Source organism: Mus musculus, chromosome 19 (assembly GCF_000001635.26).
Source record: "Mus musculus strain C57BL/6J chromosome 19, GRCm38.p6 C57BL/6J".
NCBI lineage: Eukaryota > Metazoa > Chordata > Mammalia > Rodentia > Muridae > Mus > Mus musculus.
This window is the reverse complement of record NC_000085.6, coordinates 11,665,824-11,691,399: the sequence shown is the minus strand read 5'-3', so window position 1 is coordinate 11,691,399 and position 25,576 is coordinate 11,665,824. Positions and strand designations below refer to the sequence as shown.

General features: G+C 40.4%; 1 protein-coding gene across 1 annotated transcript; it reads left to right on the top strand.

Annotated features, from left to right (window-relative positions):
* Positions 1–348: 348 nt before the first annotated feature.
* Oosp1 (oocyte secreted protein 1) lies at positions 349–23,940 on the top strand. The gene is made up of 5 exons (NM_133353.3): positions 349–458; positions 2,552–2,733; positions 3,968–4,065; positions 22,984–23,103; positions 23,578–23,940. Exons 1-5 carry the CDS (start codon positions 383–385, stop codon positions 23,708–23,710), a joined length of 609 nt encoding a protein of 202 aa, NP_579931.1. The 5' UTR covers positions 349–382; the 3' UTR covers positions 23,711–23,940.
* The last annotated feature ends 1,636 nt before the right edge of the window (positions 23,941–25,576 follow it).

Here is a 25,576-nt window from a genome sequence, read left to right as displayed (position 1 = left end):
TATTTTGGGACGTTAGGGAGTTTTAAGAAAGTGTATAAAACCACTCTATACACAATGGTACAGATTCTAATGCAAGTCAGGCTTTTGTTCCTTTGGAATCACCTGCAGAAGTCTCATCTCTCTGCAGCCAGGGTCGAGAGCTGGATTTGAGTTTCAAGTGTGCTTTGAGAACAATCCAGGGGCAGCTTTTACATCATGTCTCTCTAGCTCTCCAGTGCCTAAATACGTGTTACACTTTAGACAAGGAACTGCTGGCATGTGTGCGGCAGAGGTGCTACTTAGTTACTCCCACCTGCAGGTCATCTGCTCCAGCACATAAGAAGGCCTCGTACTCTTTCCTGTTTCTCATTTCCTCTCTGGGGTTTGATCTTCAGCCTGAGCAATGAAGCCTTTCGTGGGCCTGCTGGGACTCCTCCTGCTTCTTTCCTTTATGAAGACTTGTGCTGATGATTGGACAGGTATCACTCGTGACTTAGAGGATTGTAATTTCTTAACATGTGCTGAGGGATGTGGCATTTAGACTTTTTCATATAGATTGCTCTCTTTCAGATGCATGATATTAGAATGCCACAATTCTACTGAGACTAGACACTGTCCTAACTTGAGTTTTTTTTTTTTTTCTTTCTTTCTTTCTCCAGCTCACTTTTTCTTTTGACCCTTTTCAGACCATGTCACATTCTGGGGGTTCAATACTTGAAGTGAGTACGTTTTAAGGAAAGTGGAGTGGTTTAGACAGTACAGAGGTATCTATTGGCTGTTAAGAACTCAGGAATTACTGGGCTTGCTGGTATACACCTTTAATCCAGTACTCTGGAGGGCCTCAGGCTCCTCTCCATTTCCATACCTCTAATTCTTTCAGACAGGAACAGTTATTGGCCTATAACAGACTTATCTGTTATAGAGCCACAGTATCTAGAGAGGAAAGGTCAGCTCCTTGTAGTAAGGTGGCTAACTGATCCAGTTCCCTCAGCTTAAATGCCAACAAGTCTACTTTGAGCAAACTAGAATGCTTGGTTACCTAAATATGAGTGTAGACTCTTAGTTTGAAAGTTTAGAATTACAATAAAAAGTTTTGTATTTTTGTCAAATTACTTTCAACAAGATAATCCAGTCTTGATGCTAGGGAAGCTGCAAGACTCTTAATGGATTGATCAATGTATTCGATTTCTTTTTATTAGAAGCTGTTTAAAGGCAACAGCTCTAGGAATTGTATTATTCTCCACTAGCTCATTGTCTGGACTTATTAAATTCCCACTGGCTTGCTTCCTTTGCTTACATTTATTTAGGATGCAGTGGGAGTCACAGTGCGAGTCCCTGTGGTTGGTCGCTCTGATTTCAGCATCTTCTCTCTATTCACATGGAAGATTACTAACCAGCCATTCCATTGCATATTTCATAATTTCACTTCAGCCTCAGAGAAACAGAAGTATGGTTTGCAGGCATCTGAAGTTTTATTTATAGTTCATTCTACAGCTTTACTTGGCTCAGTATTATTTAAAGATATTTGTAGCATTGGCTTGGTTTATTTTAATTACTATTTTGTGATACATGAAATGAATACATTGCAAGTTGTTTTTTTTTTTCTTCTTATCGTTAGGACTTCTAGCATGCTATTTATTGATGTGTGTGTGTGTGTGTAGAATATTTTCTCCAGATATTCTCAGCTAAAAAGAGAAATGTGATATTATCTTCTCTCAAATTTCATGCACACACAATTGTTTGGTTGTAGTGTTCTTTTTTTTTTCTTTTTATATGTAGGTTTTTTTTTTTTTACTTTTAAGAATTCTCTCCTATATTACATCCCAAAAAGTTTCCCCTTCCCTCTATTTCTCCCAGTCCTTCTCCCCCATCTCCCTTCTTCCCCAGATCCATTCCTCCATTTCCTTAAAAAAGTAAAACAAAACAAAAAGAGTAGGCCTTCCAGGGATATCGAACAAGCGTGGCTTAATAATAATAAGTTGGTTACAGTGTTCTTGATGAGTGCTTATCACTGCTTCAACCCTTGGTGCATTTATGGATCATGGGGCTGTGGGGAGAGAGGTGAGAACAAGGGCTAGTAGAGGAGGAGGCATTGATCAGGAGTGCAGAGCATGTTCTGTCCGTCCCATATGCTACAATGGAAAGGTGTCCTTATGCCCCAGCTGTATAAAATGCTGACTTTGAGACTGGTGCATGGTAGCTCACACCTTTAATCTCAGCACTTGGAAGGCAGAGGTAGGTGGATCTCTGAATTCAAGGCCAGCCAGGGCTACATAGTAAGACTTGTCCTAAGAAAAATACTAACTAAAGAGAACAGAATTAAAACACTTTAAATGTGTATAGCTGTCTCCCCCTGACAGGCTTACTAAAAATATATATTTGGTAGGTAGGAGTGTATGTGAGTTTCTTAGGCATGACGTTATCACAGGTGATCATCTTTTCCAGCCTTGCTTCTCTAACACGTTTTATTGAGTTAGGGGATGAACTCTTATATTAACTAGCCTTGCTCAAATGTTCTGTGATGATTCCCATGCAGCCTAGTAACAGAAATGTTCTCCTTTCTCGTTCTTAGCCATTAGTCTGCAATGTGCCGACCACTGGTTCCATCTAAGGATCAGGCCTACGATATTTCACAACATTTTTATGGAACCCGATGAAGTGTTTTTAGGAATTGGCTGCCCTGTGACCACTACCTGGCCAAATGATACCTATGAATTTATCTACCGGACTTACTCCTGCGGCATTGCCAATAAAGTAAGAAGGAACACTCGTGTCTATGGTCCCTTCCTTGGATCCACAAAATGGAAATTATAGTTTCTATTTGTCACACAGCTGTATTAATGTCTTTAACATTCAGGACAAATGATATTAAGTTGCTAGCTGAGGGTAGAGACCAGTTTTCTATATATCATAAAGTAGTTCCCCAAACTAGTTACAGACCATGACCTTTGGCTAGCCTTATGTGGAAGGGAGTAATATTCGATAAACATCACAAAAGTCTTCAGGGTTCATTATTGGGGGATGGATAGGTTAGTTGTGCATATTGCTATGTAACATTAACTGGGATTTTTGAGTTGATTAAGAAAATAAAAGTCAGAGAGGCTGTGCTGTAACAGTGCTTATTAAGAGAATCGTACAACTTCGGCAGGTTGAGATGAATGACAGATTCGGTGAAGCAGAAGAAAGTTTTAGATGGAGCTGAGCATGCAGGATACAGAGTGCTCATGAAGCCCTTGGAGAATGACTGGCTATTGGGGGAAGGAGAAGCTAGTCTGTGATGAACACAGCTGGTGGCCAACCCTGCAGGGAGTGTAGCATTCTGGTCAGAGAACTGATTAGAACTGGAACTTCACCAGGGCAGTTGTTCTTTTTTTATTTGATTTTATTTTTTAAGAAATGACACAGGGTCTGGAGCTGTATCCATGCATCTCAGTTGCTAGAGTGCTCATCTAGCATGCACAAGGCTCTGCCTTTAGTCCCTAATAGCACAGAAACTGGGCATGGTGGAGCACACCAGTAACCTGTGGTGTTAAGGACAGCTGATTATATGAGTCCCAGTATCAAAGCAAATGCCCAGAGTTAATCATTTAAGTAAAATTTTCAGAAGTATTGATTCCAAATGCATTTTGGCTTCTCTGAAAGCTGGTAGTCTCTGCAATAAGCAACACTTTACCTTCTACTCTGCCCCTGGAAAGGAGGTGTAAGCACATTTTTTTTTATTGGATATTTTCTTTGTTTTTTTTAAAATATGAAATGAATATCTGATCTTTCAATTAACAAGTATTATGTGGCTTTTACATCCAGGAAGTGTACCATATTGAACTCTTCTCTTTATTTAGAAATTAGTTCTGCATTCCATGAGTAATTGTTGGAAAATGACTTTTTCTATTTGGGAACTTGAAGTACTTATAAGCTCCTACTCAAATCCTTTGAAGTCTCCTGAGATCTGTGAGATAAACACAGATGTACATTTTCTTTACTCCTGTAGGTTCTTTGTGATGTCACTCTGCTGAAGACGCAACTTACATACATCTCAAAAAATGCTTCTCTACAAGCTGAGATGAGTTTGTCCTGTGTTATGCACAAGTGAGTGCAATATGCCATGCACCTGTCCAAGGCTCTGGCTTCCCCTCAACCCTTTAGATAAGAGCCACCAGCCCTACATGTTAAGTCACACAACCCAGGGTGGGCATGGGCATGGGTGTAGGGGTATGGTGGTAGGAGGAACCAAAACCTAATGGGAATAGAAATCTCTCTATCCTTGGCCCTGGGTTTTTAAAATTACAGTTATCTCCTAGGGTGTTAGCATGCTGGGAAAGAGAAGGATAATCCACTTTTCCAATACTAGTCAGAGTGAATGAAAACCTCACCAGTTTCACCCAGCTAAACACTCAAATGCTCTAGAAGTAAGTCCACACTCAAATTTACTCAGGATGGAGAGGAAAAAAAAATCCTGAAAGATACAGAATTATATTAGAAAAATCAAGGCCAGAATGCAGCACAGGTGCATGGTGCTGAAGCCACAGGGAGGGAGGGCAGATTCAAATCATACCCATAGGGTGAGACTAAGCTTCTTTTTGTATCTTATTAGTTGATCCCTGTGAGAAAGTCTAAGGTGTAGATCATTAGCAACTTTAATCAGGTCTTGGTAAAGTTATGATAAACTTGGCAGGGTTTTAGGGAGCAAGCTATTAGATTTCTCTGTTCAAAGTCATCTGAAGAAAAACATTTAAAGATATTTAATTTCTGATGGGGATCAGCCCCATTTAGTATCTGACACAGGTTCCAGCAGAGGAGCCAAGGGTCAGCTGAGAGGGCAGGAATGAATGAATGAGTAGAGACTTGGATGGGGGAGTCTTGCATCTCTGAGTAGCAACCAGGATGCTTGTTTATACACAGCACACAAAGGAGGCAAACTCATGATTTCAAAAGAAATACATTTTTTACCTTTGTGATACATTTTATCTTTTGGTCCCTGGACAAATGTTACAACTACAGAGAGAATAGGTATGATCAATCTCAAATAATTTTAGACTATGTAAGCATTTATGACATATGACATTCTGTTCTTCAGGAATCTACAACATTAAACAGAAAAAATATCTGAATCAGTCTAGACAAGTTCTCAGGCCTTGAATAGTGCATAGTGATTGAGGAATTAGCCTAGCTTAAAAGTTTTAAAGCTCTTCCAGGCTGCAGGCTGACTTGCTCCATTCATTTGTCTTCCTTTTGTTTTGTTTAGTTTTTTTGAAGTTAAAAGACCTCACTGTAACTGAATGTGAGCCAGTCTTTTTTTTTAATTTTGAATTTTTAAATTACTTAACCTTTTTTTAAAAAAATAATTTTTTATTAGGTATTTTCCTCATTTACGTTTCCAATGCTATCCCGAAAGTCCCCATACCCTCCCCCCCCCCACACTACCCTACCCACCCACTCCCACTTCTTGGCCCTGGCATTCCCCTGTACTGAGGCATATAAAGTTTGCAAGTCCAATGGGCCTCTCTTTCCAGTGAAGGCCGACTAGGCCATCTTTTGATACATATGCAGCTAGAGTCAAGAGCTCCAGGGTACTGGTTAGTTCATAATGTTGATCCACCTATAGGGTTGCAGATCCCTTTAGCTCCTTGGGTACTTTCTCTAGCTCCTCCATTGGGGGCCCTGTGATACATCCAATAGCTGACTGTGAGCATCCACTTCTGTGTTTGCTGGGCCCCGGCATAGTCTCACAAGAGACAGCTATATCTGGGTCCTTTCAGCAAAATCTTGCTAGTGTATGTACTGGTGTCAGCATTTGGAAGCTGACTATGGGATGGATCCCTGGATATGGCAGTCTCTAGATGGTCCATCCTTTCGTCTCAGCTCCAAACTTTGTCTCTGTAACTCCTTCCATGGATGTTTTGTTCCCAATTCTAAGAAGGGGCAAAGTGTCCACACTTTGGTCTTCGTTCTTCTTGAGTTTCATGTGTTTAGCAAATTGTATCTTATATCTTGGGTATCCTAAGTTTCTGGGCTAATATCCACTTATCAGTGAGTACATATTATGTGAGTTCCTTTGTGATTGGGTTACCTCACTCAGGATGATGCCCTCCAGGTCCATCCATTTGCCTAGGAATTTCATAAATTCATTCTTTTTAATAGCTGAGTAGTAATCCATTGTGTAAATGTACCATATTTTCTGTATCCATTCCTCTGTTGAGGGGCATCTGGGTTCTTTCCAGCTTCTGGCTATTATAAATAAGGCTGCTATGAACATAGTGGAGCATATGTCCTTCTTACCGGTTGGAACATCTTCTGGATATATGCCCAGAAGAGGTATTGCTGGATCCTCCGGTAGTACTATGTCCAATTTTCTGAGGAACCACCAGACTGATTTCCAGAGTGGTTGTACAAGCTTGCAATCCCACCAACAATGGAGGAGTGTTCCTCTTTCTCCACATCCTCGCCAGCATCTGCTGTCACCTGAATTTTTGATCTTAGCCTTTCTGACTGGTGTGAGGGGGAATCTTAGGGTTGTTTTGATTTGCATTCCCATGATGATTAAGGATGTTGAACATTTTTTCAATGTCAATATTTTCCTTGAATTCCAGGAAGTTTTTAATTTCCTTCCTTCTTTTTTCCCTGACCAAGTTATCATTGAGTAGAGAGTTGTTCAGTTTCCATGTATATGTGGGCTTTCTCTTGTTTTTGCTATTATTGAAGACTGCCTTTGGCCATAGTGATCTGATAGGATGCATGGTATTATTTCAACCTTCTTGTATCAGTAGATGGTTGTTTTGTGACCAATTAAATGGTCGATTTTGAAGAAGGTACTATGGGGTGCTGAGAAGAAGGTGTATTCTTTTGTTTCAGGGTGAAATGTTCTATAGATATCTGTTAAATCCATTTGGTTCATAACCTCTATTAATTTTATTGTGTTTCTCTTTAGTTTCTGTTTCAATGACCTGTCCATTGGTAAGACTGCTGTATTGGAAGTCTCCCATTATTATTGCATGGGGTTCAATGTGTGTTTTGAGCTTTAGTAAGCTTCTTTTATGAATGTGGGTGCCCTTGCGTTTGAGGCATAGGCATTCAGAATGAGACTTTCTCTTGGTGGATTTTCCCTTTGATGAACATGAAGTGTCTGTCCTCATCATACTTGATAACTTTTGGTTGAAAGTCTGTTTTATTGGATATTAGAATGCCAATTCCAGCTGTTTCCTGGTACCATTTACTTGGAAGACCTTTTTCCATCCTTTTACTCTGAGATAGTGTCTGTCTTTGTTATTGAGGTCTCTCTCTCTCTCTCTCTCTCTCTCTCTCTCTCTCTCTCTCTCTCTCTCTCTGATATTTTCTTTATTTACATTTCAAATGTTGTCCCCCTTCCAGGTCTCCCCTTTGGAAAGCCCCTATCCCATCCTTACCCAGACTCTGAGGGTGTTCCCCCAACCTACCCACTCTAATCCTTCTGCCCTGGTATTCCCCTCCACTGGGGAATCAAACACCCTTAGGACCAAGGGCCTCTCTTCCCATTGATGTCCAACAAGGCCATCCTCTGCCAGGTATGTGGCCAGCACCATTGGTCACTCCATGTGCATTCTTTGCTTGGTGGTCCAGTCCCCAGGAGCTCTGAGGGGTCTGCCCTGTTGACTCTGTTGCTCCCTCCATTGGACTGCAAGCCCCCTCAGCTCCTTTAGTCCCTTCTCCAATTCCTTCATCAAGGACCCCCAAACTCAGTCCAATGATTGGCTGTGAGCTTCCTCTGTATTTGTCAGGCTCTGGCAGAGCCTCTTGGGAGACAGCCATATCAGGCTTCTATCAGCAAGCACTTCCTGGCATCCACAGTAACGTTCGGGTTTGGTGGCTGTAAATGGGATGGATCCCCAGGTGGGGCAGTTTCTGGATGGCCTTTCCTTCAGTCTCTGCTCGACAGTTTGTATCCATATTTCCTCCTGTGAGCATTTTGTTTGCCCTTCTAAAAAGCACTGAAGCATTCACATTTTGTTCTTCCTTCTTGTTAGGCTTCATATGGTCTGTGAATTGAATCTTGGGTATTCTGAACTTTTGGGCTAGTATCCACTTATTAGTGAGTACATACCATGTTTGTTCCTTTGTGACTGAGTCAGCGTACTCAGGATGATATTCTCAAGTTCTATCCATTTGCCTGAGAATTTCATGAAGTCATTATTTTTTAATAGCTGAGTAGTATTCCATTGTGTAAATGTACAACATTTTCTGTATCCATTCCTCTGTTGAGAGATGTCTGGGTTGTTTCCAGCTTCTGGCTATCACAAATATGGCTGTAATGAACATAGTGGAACATGTGACCTTATTACATGGTGGCACATCTTCTGGGTACATGCCCTGGAGTAGTATACCTGGGACCTAAGGTAGTACTATGTTCAATTTTCTGAGGAACTGCCAAACTGATTTCCAGAGTGGTTATACCAGCTTGCAATCCCACCACCAATGGAGGAGTGTTCCTCTTTCTCCACATCCTTGTCAGCACCTGCTGTCACCTGAGTTTTTCATCTTTGCCGTTCTGACTGGTGGGAGCTGGAATCTCAGGGTTGTTTTGATTTGCATTTCCCTGATGAGGATGTTGAACATTTCTCTAGGTGCTTCTGAGCCCTTCGAGTTTCCTCAGTTGAGAATTCTCTTTAGCTCTCTCTTTCCCCCAGTTTTGATAGGGTTATTTGGTTCTCTGGAGCCTAACTTCTTGAGTTCTTTGTATATATTGGATGTAGGATTAGTAAAGATATTTTATCAATCTTTTGGCTGCTGTTTTGTCCTATTGCCTTTCAGAAGCTTTGCAATTTTATGAGGTCCCATTTGTGAATTCTTGATCTTAGAGCATAAGTCATGGGTGTTCTGTTCTGAAACTGTGCCCATGTGTTCAAGACTTTTCCCCACTTTCTCTTCTATTAGATTCAGTGTAACTGTTTTTATGTAGAGGTCCGTGATCCCCTTGGACAGGGCAATAAGAATAGATCAATTTGCATTATTCTACATGTTGACCTCCAGTTGAACCAGCACCATTTGTTGAAAATGCTGTCTTTTTTCCAGTGGATGGTTTTAGCTTCTTTGTCAAAGATCAAGTGACCATAGGTATGTGGGTTTATTCTGAGTCTTCGGTTCTATTCTGTTGATCTACATGCCTGTCACTGTACCAATAGAATGCAGTATTTTTTTTTTTTTTTAAATCATGATTGCTCTGTAGTACAGCTTGAGGTCAGGGGTGGTGATTTACCCAGAAGTTCTTTTATTGTTGAGAATATTCCAGATGAATTTGCAAATTGCACTTTGTAACTCTATGAAGAATTGAGTTGGAATTTTGATGGGGATTGTATTGAATCTGTAGATTGCTTTCAGCAAGATGGCCATTTGTACTATATTAGTCCTGTCAATCCTTGAACATGGGAGATCTTTCCATCTTCTGAGGTCTTCTTTGATTTATTTCTTCTAAGACTTGAAGTTGTTGTCATACAGATCTTTCAATTGCTTGGTTAGAGTCACACCAAGGTATTTTATATTATTTGTGACTATTTTAAAGAATGTAATTTCCCGAATTTCTTTCTCAGCCTGTTTATTCTTTGAGTATAGGAAGGTTACTCATTTGTTTGAGTTAATTTTATATCCAGCCACTTTGCTGAAGTTTATCAGTTGTAGGAGTTCTCTGGTAGAGTTTTTTGGGGTCACCTAAGTATACTATCATATCATCTGCAAATAATGATATTTTGACTTCTTCCTTTCTAATTTGTATCCCTTTGGCCTCCTTTTGTTGTCTAATTGCTCTAGCTAGAACTTCAAGTACTATATTGAATAGATGGTGAGAGAGACAGCAGCCTTGTCTAGTCCCTGATTTTAGTGGGATTGCTTCAAGTTTCTTTCCATTTAGTTGGCTACTGGTTTGCTGTATATTGCTTTTACTATGTTTAGATATGGGCCCTGAATTCCTGATTTTTCCAAGACTTTTAACATGAAGGGATGTTGCATTTTGTCAAATGCTTTTCAACATCTAATGTGGATCGTGTGTCTTTTTCCTTTGAGTTTGTTTATATAGTGGATTACAGTGATGGATTTCTGTATTTTGAACCATCCCTGCATCCCTGGGATGAGACTTGATTGTGGTGAATGATAATTTTGATGTGCTCTTGGATTTGGTTTTCAAGAATTTTATTGAGTATTTTTGCATCAATATTCATAAGGGAAATTAATCTGAAATTCTCTTTCTTTGTTGAGTGTATGGTTTAATTATAATGTACTTGTGACTGTATAGAACAAGTTGGGTAGTGTTTCTTTTGTTTCTATTTTGTGGAATAATTTGAAGAGTATTGTTTTTAGATCTTCTTTGAAGGTTTGATCGAATTCTGCACTAAACCCATCTGGTCCTGGGCTTTTTTTTTTTTTTTTTTTGGTTGGGAGACTTTTGATGACAGCTTCTATGTTGAGAAGTTATGGGAGTGTTTATATAGTTTATCTTATCCTGATTTAATTTTGGTATTTGGTATCTGTCTAGAAAGTTGTCCATTTCATCCAGATTTTCCAGTTGTGTTGAATATAGGCTTTTGTAGTAGGGTCTGATGATTTTTTTTTTTTTGCATTTACTCAGTTTTTGTTGTTATATCTCCTTTTTCATTTCTGATTTTGTTAATTTGGATACTGCCTCTGTGCCCTCTGGTTAGTCTGGCTAAGGGTTTATCTATTTTTGTCGATTTTTCTCAAAGAACCAGCTCCTGGTTTTTGTTGACTCTTTGTATAGTTCTTTTTGTTTCTACTTGGTTGATTTCAGCCCTGTGTTTATTTCCTGCCTTCTATTCCTCTTGGGTGTATTTGCTTCTTTTTTTTCTAGATCTTCCAGATGTACTATTAAGCTGCTAGTGTATGCTCTCTCCAGTTTCTTTTCTGGAGGCACTCAGAGCTATGAGTTTTTCTCTTAGGACTGCTTTTAGTGTGTTCCATTATTTTGGGTATGTTGTACCTTCATTTTCATTACATTCTAAAGAGTCTTTAGTTTCTCTCTCTCTTTCTCTCTCTCTCTCTCTTTCTTTCTTTCCTTCTTTCCTTCCTTCCTTCTTTTCTTTTCTTTTCTTTTCTTTTCTTTTCTTTTCTTTTCTTTTCTTTTCTTTTCTTTTCTTTTCTTTTCTTTCTTTTCTTTCTTGACCAAGTTATCATTGAGTAGAACATTGTTCAGTTTCCATGCTTATGTGGGGTTTTTGTTGTTTTGTTGCTATTGAATACCAGCCTTAATCTGTAGTGATTCATAGGATGCATGGGATTATTTCAGTCTTCTTATATATGTTGAGGTCTGTTTTGTTACCAATCATGTGCTCAATTCTGGAGAAGGTACCATGAGGTGCTGAAAAGAAGGTATATTCTCTTGATTTAGGATGGAATGTTCTATTGATATCTGTTAAATCCATTAGGTCCATAACTTCTGTTAGATTCACTGTGTCTCTGTTTAGTTTTTGTTTCCCTGATCTGTCCATTGATGAGAGTGGGGTGTTGAAGACTCCCACTATTATTGTGTGCTATGCAATGTGTGCTTTAAGCTTTAGTAAAGTTTCTTTTATAAATGTGGGTGCCCTTGCATTTGGGGCATAGGTGTTCAGAATTGAGAGTTCTTATTGGTAGGTTTTTTCCTTTGATGAGTAAGAAGTGTCCTTCCTTATCTTTTTTGGTGACTATTGGTTGAGTGTCGATTTTTATCAGATATCAAAATGGCCACTCCAGCTTGTTTCTTAGGACCATTTCCTTGGAAAATTGTATTTCCAGTCTTTACTCTGAGGTAGTGTTTGTCTTTCACACTGAGGTGCACTTCCTGTATGCAGCAAATTGCTGGGTCCTGTTTACTTATCTAGTTTGTTAGTCTATTTCTTCTTATTGGGGAATTGAGTCCATTTATGTTAAGAGATATTAAAGAATAGTGATTGTTGCTTACTGTTATTTTCGATGTTATTTTTATGTTTGTGTGGTTATGTTCTTTTGGGTTTTTGGAAAGAAGATTACTTTCTTGCTTTTTCTAGGGTGTAGTGTTGGCATTTTCTATCTATTATCCTTTGTAGGGCTGGATTTGTGAATGATATTGTGCTAATTTGGTTTTGTAATGGAATGTCTTGTTTTCTCTATCTGTGGTAATTGAGTTTTGTTGGGTAAAGTAGTATGGGCTGGAATATGTGTTCCCTTAGTGGTCTGTATGAGATCTGCTCAGGATCTTCTAGCTTTCATAGTCTCTGGTAAGAAGTCTGGTGTGATTCTGATATATTACTTTATATGTATGTTACTTGACCTTTTTCCTTTACTGCTTTTAATATTCTTTCTTTGTTTTGTGTGTTTGGTGTTTTGATTATTATGTGACAGGAGGAATTCCTTTTCTGATCCAATCTATTTCCAGTTCTGTAGGCTTCTTGTATGTTTATGTGCATCTTTTTCTTTAGGTTAGGGTAGTTTTCTTCTACAATTTTGTTGAAGATATTTAATGGCTCCTGAATTTGGGAATCTTCATTCTCTTCTATACCTATTATCCTTAGGTTTGGTCTTTGTCTTCTTCTCACTGTGTCCTGGATTCCCTGGATGTTTTGGGTTAGGATCTTTTTGCATTTTGCATTTCCTTTGCCTCTTGTGTCAATGTTTTCTATGGTATCTTCTGCACCTGAGATTCTCTCTTCTATTTTTTGTATTCTGTTAGTGATGCTTGCATCTATGACTCCTGATCTCCTGATCTCTTTTTTAGGTTTTCTTTTTTTCCCCCCCTAGGTTTTCTATCTCCCATGTCGTCTCCCTCTGTGGGTTTTTTTTTTTAAATTGTTTCTATTTCCATTTTTAGATCCTGGTTTTGTTCAATTCCTTGACGTGTTTGGTTGTGTTTTCCTAAAATTCTTTAAGGGATTTTTGTGTTTCCTCTTTAAGGGCTCCTACTTGTTTACTTTTGTTTGCTTGTATTTCTTTATGGAAATTATTTATGTCTTTTTTAAAAGTCCTCTATCATTGTCATGAGATGTGATTTTAAATCAGAGTCTTGCTTTTTTAGTGTGTTGGGGTAACCAGGGCTTGCTGTGATGGGAGCACTGGGTTCTGATGATACCATGTAGCCTTGGTTTCTGTTGCTTATGTTCTTGTCCTAGCCTTTCACCATCTGCTTATCTGTGGTGTTACCTGGTCTTGCTGTCTCAGACTGTGTCTTATGCCTCCCGCAAGCCTGTGTGTCAGTACTCCTGGGAGACCTGTTCTCTCTGGGAGGAATTTAGGTATGGAGAGCTGTGGTACAGGATGAGCTCTGGGGCACAGACAGAAACCAGAAGGATCCTATCCACAGGTTATCCTTTGTTCTTGTGTCCTGATGGCTCTGGGAGGGTCCCTCTTTGGCCAGGAATTTGAAGAGAAGTGGTGGTCTTACCTATGCTTGAAGGTGTGTTGGCATTCCTTGGAGACCAGCTCTCTCCTGGTGGTGTTTGTATATGTAGCTCTGTGGCACAGGACCAGCTCCGGGCATATAGGGAAACTGAAAGGTTCCTGTCCCAGGAAGCTCCATGGTTCCTGTGTCCTGAGAGTTCCGACTGGAATCCTCTGAACAGCAGTTGTGGTCTTGCCTCCACTCACAAGCTTGTCTGTACTCCTGGGAGGCTATCTATCTCCCAGCACTATTTGGGTATAGAGCTCTGTGGCAGAGGATTGGCTCTGGGTGCTGAGGTGTGTTTCTTATATGCAGCAAAATGCTGGATCTTGTTTGTGTATTCAGTCGGTTAGCTTATGTCTTTTTATAGGTGAGTTGAGTCTATTAATATTGAGAGATATTAAAAACAGATGACTTGGTTTCTGATATGTTTGTTTTTGTAGGTGGATTTATGTGCTTGTGGTTCTTTCTGTTTGGCTTTGTTGTAAGATGCTTACTATCTTGTCTTGTCTTTGGTGTAGGTACCTTCCTTGTGTTGGAGTTTTCCTTCTAGGATCCTCTGTAGAGCTAGATTGGTAGATAGATTTGTTTGAATTTGGTTTTGTCCTGGAATATTTTGTTTTCTCCATCTATGTTGATTGAGAGTTTTGCTGGGTATTGTAGTCTGGGCTGGCATTTGTGTTCTCTTACAGTCTGCATGACCTCTGACCAAGCTCTTCTGGCTTTCATAGTCTCTGTTGAGAAGTATGGTGTAATTCTGATAGGTCTGCCTTTGTATGTTACTTGGCCCCTTTCCCTTGCAGCTTTTAATATTCTTTCCTTGCTTTGTGTGTTTAGCATTTTGATTATTATGTTACAAGAAAATTTTCTTTTCTGGCCCCATTTATTTGCTGTTCTATAGGCTTCTTGAACATTTATGGCCATCTATTTCTTTAGGTTGGGGAGGTTTTCTTCTGTGGTTTTGTTGAGGACATTTTCAGGTCCTTTGAGCTGGGCACTGTCACTCTATTCTGATACTTCCTAGATTTGGTCTCTTCATTGTCCTGAATTTTCCTGGATGCTTTGGGTTAGAAGTTTATTTTACATTTTGAATTTTCCTTGAACGTTGTGTCAATCTCTTCTTTTTTTTTGTTAATTTTCTTTTTTTTCTTTTTTTTAATTAGGTATTTTTCTCGTTTACATTTCCAATGCTATCCCAAAAGTCCCCCATACCCACCCACCCCCACTCCTCTACCCACCCACTCCCCCTTTTTGGCCCTGGCATTCCCCTGTACTGGGGCATATAAAGTTTGCAAGTCCAAAGGGCCTCTCTTTCCAGTGATGGCTGTCTAGGCCATCTTTTGATACATATGCAGCTAGAGACAAGAGCTCTGGGGTACTGGTTAGTTCATATTGTTGTTCCACATATAGGGTTGCAGTTCTCTTTAGCTCCTTGGGTACTTTCTCTAGCTCCTCCATTGGGGACCGTGTGACCCATCCAATAGCTGACTTTTGTGTTTGCTAGGCCCCGGCATAGTCTCACAAGAGACAGCTATATTTGGGTCCTTACAGCAAAATCTTGCTAGTGTATGCAATGGTGTCAGCGTTTGGAAGCTGATTATGGGATAAATCCCTGGATATGACAATCACTAGATGGTCCATCCTTTCGTCTCAGCTCCAAACTTTGTCTCTGTAACTCCTTCCATGGGTGTTTTGTTCCCAATTCTAAGAAGGGGCAAAGTGTCCACAGTTTGATCTTCGTTCTTCTTGAGTTTCGTGCGTTTAGCAAATTGTATCTTATATCTTAGGTATTCTAAGTTTCTGGGCTAATATCCACTTTTTGGTGAGTACGTATTGTGTGAGTTCTTTTCTGATTGGGTTACCTCACTCAGGATGATGCCCTCCAGGTCCATCCATTTGCCTAGGAATTTCATAAATTCATTCTTTTTAATAGCTGAGTAGTACTCCATTGTGTAAATGTACCACATTTTCTGTATCCATTCCTCTGTTGAGGGGCATCTGGGTTCTTTCCAGCTTCTGGCTATTATAAATAAGGCTGCTATGAACATAGTGGAGCATGTGTCCTTCTTACCTGTTGGGACATCTTCTGGATATATGCCCAGGAGAGGTATTGCTGGATCCTCCGGTAGTACTATGTCCAATTTTCTAAGGACCTTCCAGACTGATTTCCAGAGTGGTTGTACAAGCTTGTAATCCCACCAACAATGGAGGAGTGTTCCTCTTTCTCCACATCCTTGCCAGCATCTGCAGTCACCTGAATTTTTGATCTTAGCCATTCTGACTGGTGTGAGATGGAATCTCAGGGTTGTTTTGATTTTCATTTCCCTGATGATTAAGGATATTGAACATTTTTTCAGGTGCTTCTCTGCCATTCGGTATTCCTCAGGTGAGAATTCTTTGTTCAGCTCTGAGCCCCATTTTTTAATGGGGTTATTCGATTTTATGGAGCCCACCTTCTTGAGTTCTTTATATATATTGGATATTAGTCCCCTATCTGATTTGGAAGAGGTAAAGATCCTTTTTCAATCTGTTGGTGGACGTTTTGTCTTATTGACGGTGTCTTTTGCCTTGCAAAAGCTTTGCAATTTTATGAGGTCCCATTTAAAGATTCTCGATCTTACAGCACAAGCCATTGCTGTTCTATTCAGGAATTTTTCCACGGTACCCATATCTTCGAGGCTTTTCCCTACTTTCTCCTCTATAAGTTTCAGTGTCTCTGGTTTTATGTGGAGTTCCTTAATCCACTTAGATTTGACCTTAGTACAAGGAGATAGGAATGGATCAATTCTCATTCTTCTACATGATAACCACCAGTTGTGCCAGCACCATTTGTTGAAAATGCTGTCTTTTTTCCACTGGATGGTTTTCGCTCCCTTCTCAACGATCAAGTGACCATAGGTGTGTGGGTTAATCTCTGGGTCTTCAATTCTGTTCCATTGGTCTACTTGTCTGTCACTATACCAGTACCATGCAGTTTTGATCACAATTGCTCTGTAGTACAGTTTTAGGTCCGGCATGGTGATTCCACCAGAGGTTCTTTTATCCTTGAGAAGAGTTTTTGCTATCCTAGGTTTTTTGTTATTCCAGATGAATTTGCAGATTGCTCTTTCTAATTCGTTGAAGAATTGAGTTGGAAATTTGATGGGGATTGCATTGAATCTGTAGATTGCTTTTGGCAAGATAGCCATTTTTACTATATTGATCCTGCCAATCCATGAGCATGGGAGATCTTTCCATCTTCTGAGATCTTCTTTAATTTCTTTCTTCAGAGACTTGAAGTTTTTATCATACAGATCTTTCACTTCCTTAGTTAGAGTCACACCAAGGTATTTTATTTTATTTGTGACTATTGAGAAGGGTGGTGTTTCCCTAATTTCTTTCTCAGTCTGTTTATCCTTTGTGTACAGGAAGGCCATTGACTTGTTTGAGTTAATTTTATATACAGCTACTTCATTGAAGCTGTTTATCAGGCTTAGGAGTTCTCTGGTGGAATTTTTAGGGTCACTTATATATACTATCATATCATCTGCAAAAAGTGATATTTTGACTTCTTCCTTTCCAATTTATATCCCCCTGATCTTCTTTTGTTGTTGAATTTCTCTAGCTAGGACTTCAAGTACAACGTTGAATAGGTAGGGAGAGAGTGGACAGTCTTGTCTAGTCCCTGATTTTAGTGGGATTGCTTCCAGTTTCTCACCATTTACTTTGATGTTGGCTACTTGTTTGCTGTAGATTGCTTTTATCATGTTTAGGTATGGGCCTTGAATTCCTCATCTTTCCAAGACTTTTATCATGAATGGGTGTTGGATTTTGTCAAATGCATTCTCTGCATCTAATGAGATGATCATGTGGTTTTTGTCTTTGAGTTTGTTTATATATTGGATTACATTGATGGATTTCCATATATTGAACCATCCCTGCATCCCTGGGATGAAACCTACTTGGTCAAGATGGATGATTGTTTTGATATGTTCTTGGATTCGGTTAGCAAGAACTTTATTGAGGATTTTCGCATCGATATTCATAAGGGAAATTGGTCTGAAGTTCTCTATCTTTGTTGGGTCTTTTTGTGGTTTAGGTATCAGAGTAATTGTGGCTTCATAGAATGAGTTGGGTAGAGTACCTTCTGTTTCTTTTTTGTGGAATAGTTTGTGAAGAACTGGGATTAGATCTTTTTTGAAGGTCTGGTAGAACTCTGTGCTAAACCCATCTGGTCCTGGGCTTTTTTTGGCTGGGAGACTATTAATGACTGTTTCTATTTCTTTAGGGGATATAGGACTATTTAGATTATTAACCTGATCTTGATTTAACTTTGGTACCTGGTATCTGTCTAGAAACTTGTCCATTTCATCCAGGTTTTCCAGTTTTTTTGAGTATAGCCTTTGGTAGAAGGATCTGATGGTGTTATGGATTTCTTCAGGATCTGTTGTTATGTTTCCCTTTTCATTTCTGATTTTGTTAATTAGGATGTTAATAATCCCTGTGTCCTCTAGTGAGTCTGGCTAAGGGTTTATCTATCTTGTTTTTCTCAAAGAACTAGCTCCTCGATTGGTTGATTCTTTGAATAGTTCTTCTTGTTTCCACTTGGTTGATTTTACCCCTGAGTTTGATTATTTCCTGCCTTCTACTCCTCTTGGGTGAATTTGCTTCCTTTTCTTCTAGACCTTTTAGGTGTGTTGTCAGGCTGCTAATGTGTGCTCTCTCTAGTTTCTTTTTGGAGGCACTCAGAGCTATGAGTTTTCCTCTTAGAAATGCTTTCATTGTGTCCCTTAAGTTTGGGTATGTTGTGGCTTCATTTTCATTAAACTCCAAAATGTCCTTAATTTCTTTCTTTATTCCTTCCTTGACCAAGTTATCATTGAGAAGAGTGTTGTTCAGTTTCCACGTGAATGTTGGCTTTCTATTATTTATTTTGTTATTGAAGATCAGCCTTAGTCCATGGTGATCTGATAGGATGCATGGGACAATTTCAATATTTTTGTATATGTTGAGGCTTGTTTTGTGACCAATTATGTGGTCAATTTTGGAGAAGGTACCATGAGGTGCTGAGAAGAAGGTATATCCTTTTGTTTTTGGATAAAATATTTTGTAGATATCTGTTAAGTCTATTTGTTTCATCACTTTTGTTAGTTTTACTGTGTCCCTGTTTAGTTTCTGTTTCCATGATCTGTCCATTGGTGAAAGTGGTGTGGTGAAGTCTCCCACTATTATTGTGTGAGGTGCAATGTGTGGTTTGAGCTTTACTAAAGTTTCTTTAATGAATGTGGCTGCCCTTGTATTTGGAGCATAGATATTCAGAATTGATAGTTCCTCTTGGAGGATTTTACCTTTGATGAGTATGAAGTGCCCCTCCTTGTCTTTTTTGATTACTTTGTGTTGGAAGTCGATTTTGTTAGATATTAGAATGGCTACTCCAGCTTGTTTCTTCACACCATTTGCTTGGAAAATTGTTTTCCAGCCTTTTACTCTGAGGTAGTGTCTGTCTTTTCCCTGAGATGAGTTTCCTGTAGGCAGCAAAATGTTGGGTCTTGTTTGTGTAGCCAGTTTGTTAGTCTATATCTTTTTATTGGGGAGTTGAGTCCATTGATATTCAGAGATATTAAGGAAAAGTAACTGTTGCTTCCTGTTATTTTTGTTGTTAGAGTTGGCATTCTGTTCTTGTGGCTGTCTTCTTTTAGGTTTGTTGAAGGATTATCTTCTTGCTTTTCTAGGGCGTGGTTTTTGTCCTTGTACTGTTTTTTTTTTTTTTTTTCTGTTATTATCCTTTGAAGGGCTGGATTTGTGGAAAGATAATGTGTGAATTTGGTTTTGTCGTGGAATATTTTGGTTTCTCCATCTATGGTAATTGAGAGTTTGCCTGGGTATAGTAGCCTGGGCTGGAATTTGTGTTCTCTTAGTGTCTTTATAACATCTGTCCAGGCTCTTCTGGCTTTCATAGTCTCTGGTGAAAAATCTGGTGTAATTCTGATAGGGTTACCTTTATGTTACTTGACCTTTTTCCCTTACTGCTTTTAGTATTCTATCTTTATTTAGTGCAGTTGTTGTTCTGATTATTATTATGTGTCGGGAGGAATTTCTTTTCTGGTCCAGTCTATTTGGGGTTCTGTAGGCTTTTTGTATGTTCATGGGCATCTCTTTCTTTAGATTTGGGAAGTTTTCTTCTATAATTTTGTTGAAGATATTTGCTGGTCCTTTGAGTTGAAAATCTTCATTCTCATCCACTCCTATTATCCATAGGTTTGGTCTTCTCATTGTGTCCTGGATTTCCTGCATGTTTTGAGTTAGGATCTTTTTTCATTTTCTTTGATTGTTGTGCCAATCTTCTCTATGGAATCTTCTGCACCTGAGATTCTCTCTTCCATCTCTTGTATTCTGTTGCTTATGCACGCATCTATGGTTTCAGATTTCTTTCCTAGGGTTTCTATCTCCAGCGTTGCCTCACTTTGGGTTTTCTTTATTGTGTCTACTTCCCTTTTTAGGTCTAGTATGGTTTTGTTCATTTCCATCACCTGTTTGGATGTGTTTTCCTGTTTTTCTATAAGGACTTCTACCTGTTTGGTTGTGTTTTCCTGTTTTCCTTTAAGGACTTGTAACTCTTTAGCAGTGTTCTCCTGTATTTCTTTAAGTGAGTTATTAAAGTCCTTCTTGATGTCCTCTACCATCATCATGAGATATGCTTTTAAATCCAGGTCTAGCTTTTCGGGTGTGTTGAGGTGCCCTGGACTGGGCGAAGTGGGAGTGCTGGGTTCTGATGATGGTGAGTAGTCCTAGTTTCTGTTAGTGCGATTCTTACGTTTACCTTTCGCCATCTGGTAATCTCTGGCATTAGTTGTTATAGTTGTCTCTGTTTAGAGATTGTTCCTCTGGTGATTTTGTTACCCTCTATCAGCAGACCTGGGAGATTAGCTCTCTCCTCTGCGTTTCAGTGGTCAGAGTAGTCCCTGCAGGCAAGCTCTCCTCTTTCAGGGAAGGTGCACAGTTATCTGGCATTTGGACCTCCTCCTGGCCGAAAATGAAGGCCCAAAACAGGATCTTTCCGAGAAGCTGTGTTGCTTTGGCCTGTCACAGAAGCCCTTGTTTCAGTAGTCCACACTCTTACCTGTGTAGACTACTTTCCACGGAGTCCTGAAACCCAAGATGGCTCCCGCGGATTCTGAGGCAAAGGCCTCCCAGGCTGGGTGGATACCTGTCCTTTGGCCAGGAAGGTGGCAGGCTGTCTGGAGCCGACAATGGCGCTGCCTCAGGAGCTCTGTGGCTCTCGCCTGTCCCAGAAGCTGCTAGCCTCTGTAGTCAACACTCTCACCTGCAGACTGCCCGCAGCGGAGTCCTGGAACTGAGATGGCTCCCGAGGAACCTGAGGCAGAAGCCTCCCGGGCCGGGCAGACACCTGTCCTCTGGCCCCGAAGGTGGCCGGTTGTCTCGTGTCAATCTCTTTCATGGTATCTTCTATACCTGAGATTCTCTCTTCTATCTCTTGTATTCTGTTGGTGATACTTACATCTGTAATTCCCGACTTCTTTCCTAGGTTTTCCATTTCCAGGTCTGCCTCCCTTTGTCTTTTCTTTATTGTTTCTACTTCTACCTTTAAGTTTTGGACCACTTTATTCAATTCCTTCACCTGTTTGTTTGTGTTTTCCCATATTTCTTTAAGGGATTTATTTGTTTTCTCTTTAAGGGCTTCTACCTGCTTACCTGTGTTTTCCTTTATTTCTTTCAGTGATTGATATATATATATATATATATTCCTTAAAGGACTCTATTATCTTCATGAGATTGGATTTTAGGTCAGCTTTCCTATTTTCAGGTGTGTTGGTATATTCAGGGCTTGCTGTGGTGGGAGGACTGGGTTCTGATGATATCCATGTATATTGGCTTCTGTTGCTTGTGGTCTTGCACTTGCCTCTCAACATCTGGCTATTCCTCATGTTTGCTGGTCTGAGTAAATCTATCTGGAATCTGTCTCTTTTGTCATTGGGTTGCTTCAGTTCTCCTGGTAGGCCTGTGGTCCTGGCTGTAGCCACCTGTGGGGCTTTCCCACAGGGTGCTCTTCAGAGGGACAGAGAAGCTGCTGATCTGTTACTTTGGCTGCAGTAGATCTCCTGGGAGGCCTTCAGCCTGTTGAGTCTTCAGAGAAGCAGTCAAGCTGTTGTCCTGTGTGAAGATGTTTTCTGGGGGCAGGGTGGGGATGGTCCTTACCAACTGCTCTGAGTGCAGTGGATCTTCTGGAATGGCTCAGGATATGGTATCTTCAGGGGAGCAGACTAGCTAGCAGTCTGCCCCAGCAGAAAGCATTAGGCGAAAGGGAAGTGGTATTCAGTGGGCAGGGTTTTTGGGAGATGATGGATCCTGAGTTCACTGGGCTCCCACCAACTGTTCTTCTGGGAAGGCTCAGGATGCTGTCTTCAGGGGAGCCTGTGTTCTCTTTTGGACTTAAAAAATATTGTGATTTTGTTATATGTTGGAGCTTCTTTTGGATATATTCCCAGGAGTGGTATAGATGGACCCTCAGGTAGTACTATGTCCAATTTTCTGAGGAACCACCAGACTGATTTCCAGAGTGGTTGTATCAGCTTGCAATCCCTCCAAAAATGGAGGAGTGTTCCTCTTTCTCCACATCTTCAATGAAGGGGAATACCAAGGTGGGGAGGAGAATGTAGGTGGGTGGGTTGGGGAGCACCCGCATAGAAGCAGGGGTAGGAGGATTTCTGGAGGGGAAACCAGGAAAGGCAATAACATTTGAAATGTGGATCCAATAAAAAAAGAATCAAATATAATAGTATTTCTACTTGAAAAAATATTGTTCTCTTCTAATTTGTGTTGGGTGTGGGGTCACCCATGAAAGTGTGATTGACCTACCAGGCACCAAATTAAAAACAAAACAAAACAAAAAAACCAAAAAACAAAATAAACCAACTGACTCCCCCTCCCTGAGATGTCTTTATTCATAACTCCTCATTTAGGTCTGAGGGCTCACAAACTTCTTGCCACTCCATGATATTGTATGACATGGATTGATCTTATGTAGGTCTTATGAAGGGAACCACAGGTACTATGAGCTCATGGGTGCAGAGGTCCTGCCATTTTCAGAGACACTCTTTCTGGTCCTCCCTGACCTTCAGCGCTTACCATCTTTCCATAACCTCTTCCTTTATAGTGTGTGTGTGTGTGTGTGTGTGTGTGTGTTTGGGTGTGTATGTGTGTTATACATATGTGCATATGATGATAATATAAATGACTTATTTGTGGCTGATTACTGATGCTTGATTTCTGTACCCAATCAGTTGTGATTTGTCTACCCACTGCAGCTAGGATTTTAAAGTAAGTGCCTCACTTAGATAGTTTGTTACTTATGGCAACTTCATGAAGTAGATGCAATGACATCAATTCTCAGGTGAGGAAACAGGCACAGTGGACTTGAATTTGTTGCCCAAGGTCATTGATTGGTCAATGATGGAATCAGAGGATGAACCCACGGTCAACGATCATTGTTTTGTAATGGTTTGAAAAAATAAGTGGAAATCACTTTGCCTATTAGTCACTGAAATTTAGCCTTGAGTGGAGCTTTCTCAACTCTAAGGTCGGAATAGATCTTCAGCCCCCTGTGATATTTCTCTTCTTTTCTTCCTCTATTTTAGTCAGAGTCCTCATTTCTGTGAAGCAGAAAGTAGAGGAGATTTCACTGGTGATCCTCCTGGATGGACAGAAGATATGAGGGCAAGAAGAGATGAGCAAACTGTTCCGATGGTGCAACCAAAGTAAGAAGATGCCAAACTATATTTTACATCTTTGTTAGGCATTGCTTAAAATATGCCAAGGAAAAAGTCAAGGACATGTCCTGGTGGACTAAAGACACATTTGTCTTAAATAGCTCCTAGATCAGGCCTTCCTGTGTTTGTTTAAATTGCTAATGATGATAGTGGTCTTGTTAGTCTGTTGGTAGACAGTAGAGATCCCATAGGGCTTAGTGATGTCCCTCTTGGGTACTGTGATAGTTGGTCTTACTTGAAGACTAGATTCTGGGAGACATAACTATGGGTGTGTCTGTAAGGGTGTTTCCAGAGAAGATTAACTGAGTGGGGTAGGGCTCGACCTCAAAGTGTGTGGTACCTATATTGAGACCTACAATTGGTGGTCCAAAGAAGCAGTGTCACCTGGATAGCCTTCTTCCTGAGCACATATTTATAGTTGTCATCAGTGTCCTCTGATGACATCATATTTTATTTCTTCAGCCTTTCAACATCAAGCGAAGATCACCATGTCTCCACGGAGCCTTGGGCCTCTGAAACGAGCAGGTCTGAGGCTGCTGAAGTACCTAGCTTCATGGATCAAAACTTCTCGGTTTTCCATTTCTCCAGAATGTAGATGGTCTGGTGATTTCTTATCTCCTTTTTAAAAAGATACAATTTTCAATTTTAAATAAAGTAAAATGCGACCTTCATATATTCTCATTTTTAAAAAGGAGCTGTCCCTGCTTTTAATTGTATAAAATCTGATTAAAGAATAAAAATTTCCCATTAGTGCCGTGTCTAATTACTGAAGGATTAATGTGCATATTTTTAAGCCTAATGATCATAAATAGTTATTTTTTCTTGAAAAATTATTTTTACTATAATATTTTATTCTGGGAGAATCTCAGGTATGTATACACTGTATTTTGATCTTATTCAACCCTCCTATTCTTCCCCTTAACTCCTCCAAGATCCATCCTTCAACCGCCCTACCTCTTTCCAGCTTTGTCCTTTAAAAAAAAAACCCAGTAGGGGTAATTTGTGCTTCTCTCATGGAAGGAGGAGTGGGAGGTGGCTGGCTCTCAGCTGAGCTCAAAACCACACCCCATCACCAGGTGCACCTGGTTCTGCCCAACTGCATGTGGTTTGGGGATGCTACTGTCCTCAGGAGTGAAACATTAAAAGGAAGATTTCATCTACACAGTTTTTAGAACTCATCACCTAGGCTGGGTGGGACTGTTCTGTGATGTCACTGTTTTGAGACTCACTAATATATCTCTAAGGTGGCCTAGTAAACTCATGAGTTCATCAAGCTGGACTCTGGTTCTCTGAAAGAACATGTGCTCTTTTTATTATTATTATTTTACTTATTTACATTTCAAATGTTGTTCTTCTCCAAAAACCCTCCTCTTCATCCCCCCTTTCCCTTTTCCTCAAGAGTGTGCTCTCCCACCCACCCACTCCCACCTAATCCTTCTAGAATTTCAATGGGGCAACAAGCCTCCACATGACCAAGCCCCTCTCCTCTCATTGGTGCCAGATAAGGCAGTCCTCTGCTATATATGTAGCAGGAGCCATGGACCCAGTCACGTATACTCTTTGGTTGGTGATTTAGTTCCTGGGAGCTCCATGGGGTGCAGTTAATTGATATTGTTCTTCCTGTGAGGTTGCAATCCCCTTCAGCTCCTTCAGTCTTTCCCCTAACTCTTCTATTGGGGTCCCCAGGCTCAGTCCAATGGTTGGCTGTGAGTATTGCATCTGTCTTAGTCAAGTGCTGGGAGAACCTCTCAGAGGACAGTCATACCATGCTCCTGTTTTCAAGCACTTCTTGGCATCAGCAATTGTGTCAGGGTTTGGTATCTGTGGATGGGATGGATGGCAAGGTGTGGCAGTCTCTGGATGGCCTTTCCTTCAGTCTCTGCTCCATTTTTTGTCCCTGAGTTTCATTTAGATAGGAACAATTCTGGGTTAAAAATTTTGAGACAAGTGGGTGACCTCATTCCTCCACTGGGGGCCATGTCTATCTACTGGAGGTGGTCTCTTCAGGTTCTATCTCCCCGGTGTTGGGTACTTCAGCTAATGTCATCCCCACTGGGTCCTGGGAGCTTCTCACATCCCTGGTGTCTGGGACTTTCTAGTGGTTCCCATCATTCCCCACCTGTCTTAGTTAGGGTTTTACTGCTGTGAATAGACACCATGACCAAGGCAAATCTTATAATGACAATATTTAATTGGGGCTGGCTTACAGGGCAGGAGCATGGGACTATCCAGGCAGACTTGGTGCATGCAGAGATGAGAGTTCTCCATCTTCATCTGAAGGCTGCTAGCAGAATACTGGTTTCCAGGCAGCTAGGATGAGGGTCTTAAAGCCCACCACCACAGTGACACACCTACTCCAACAGGGCCACATCTTCTAATAGTGCCACTCCTTGGGCCAAGCATATATAAACCATAACATTTTACTTTAAACAAGCCTATGGGGGCCATACCTAAACATAGC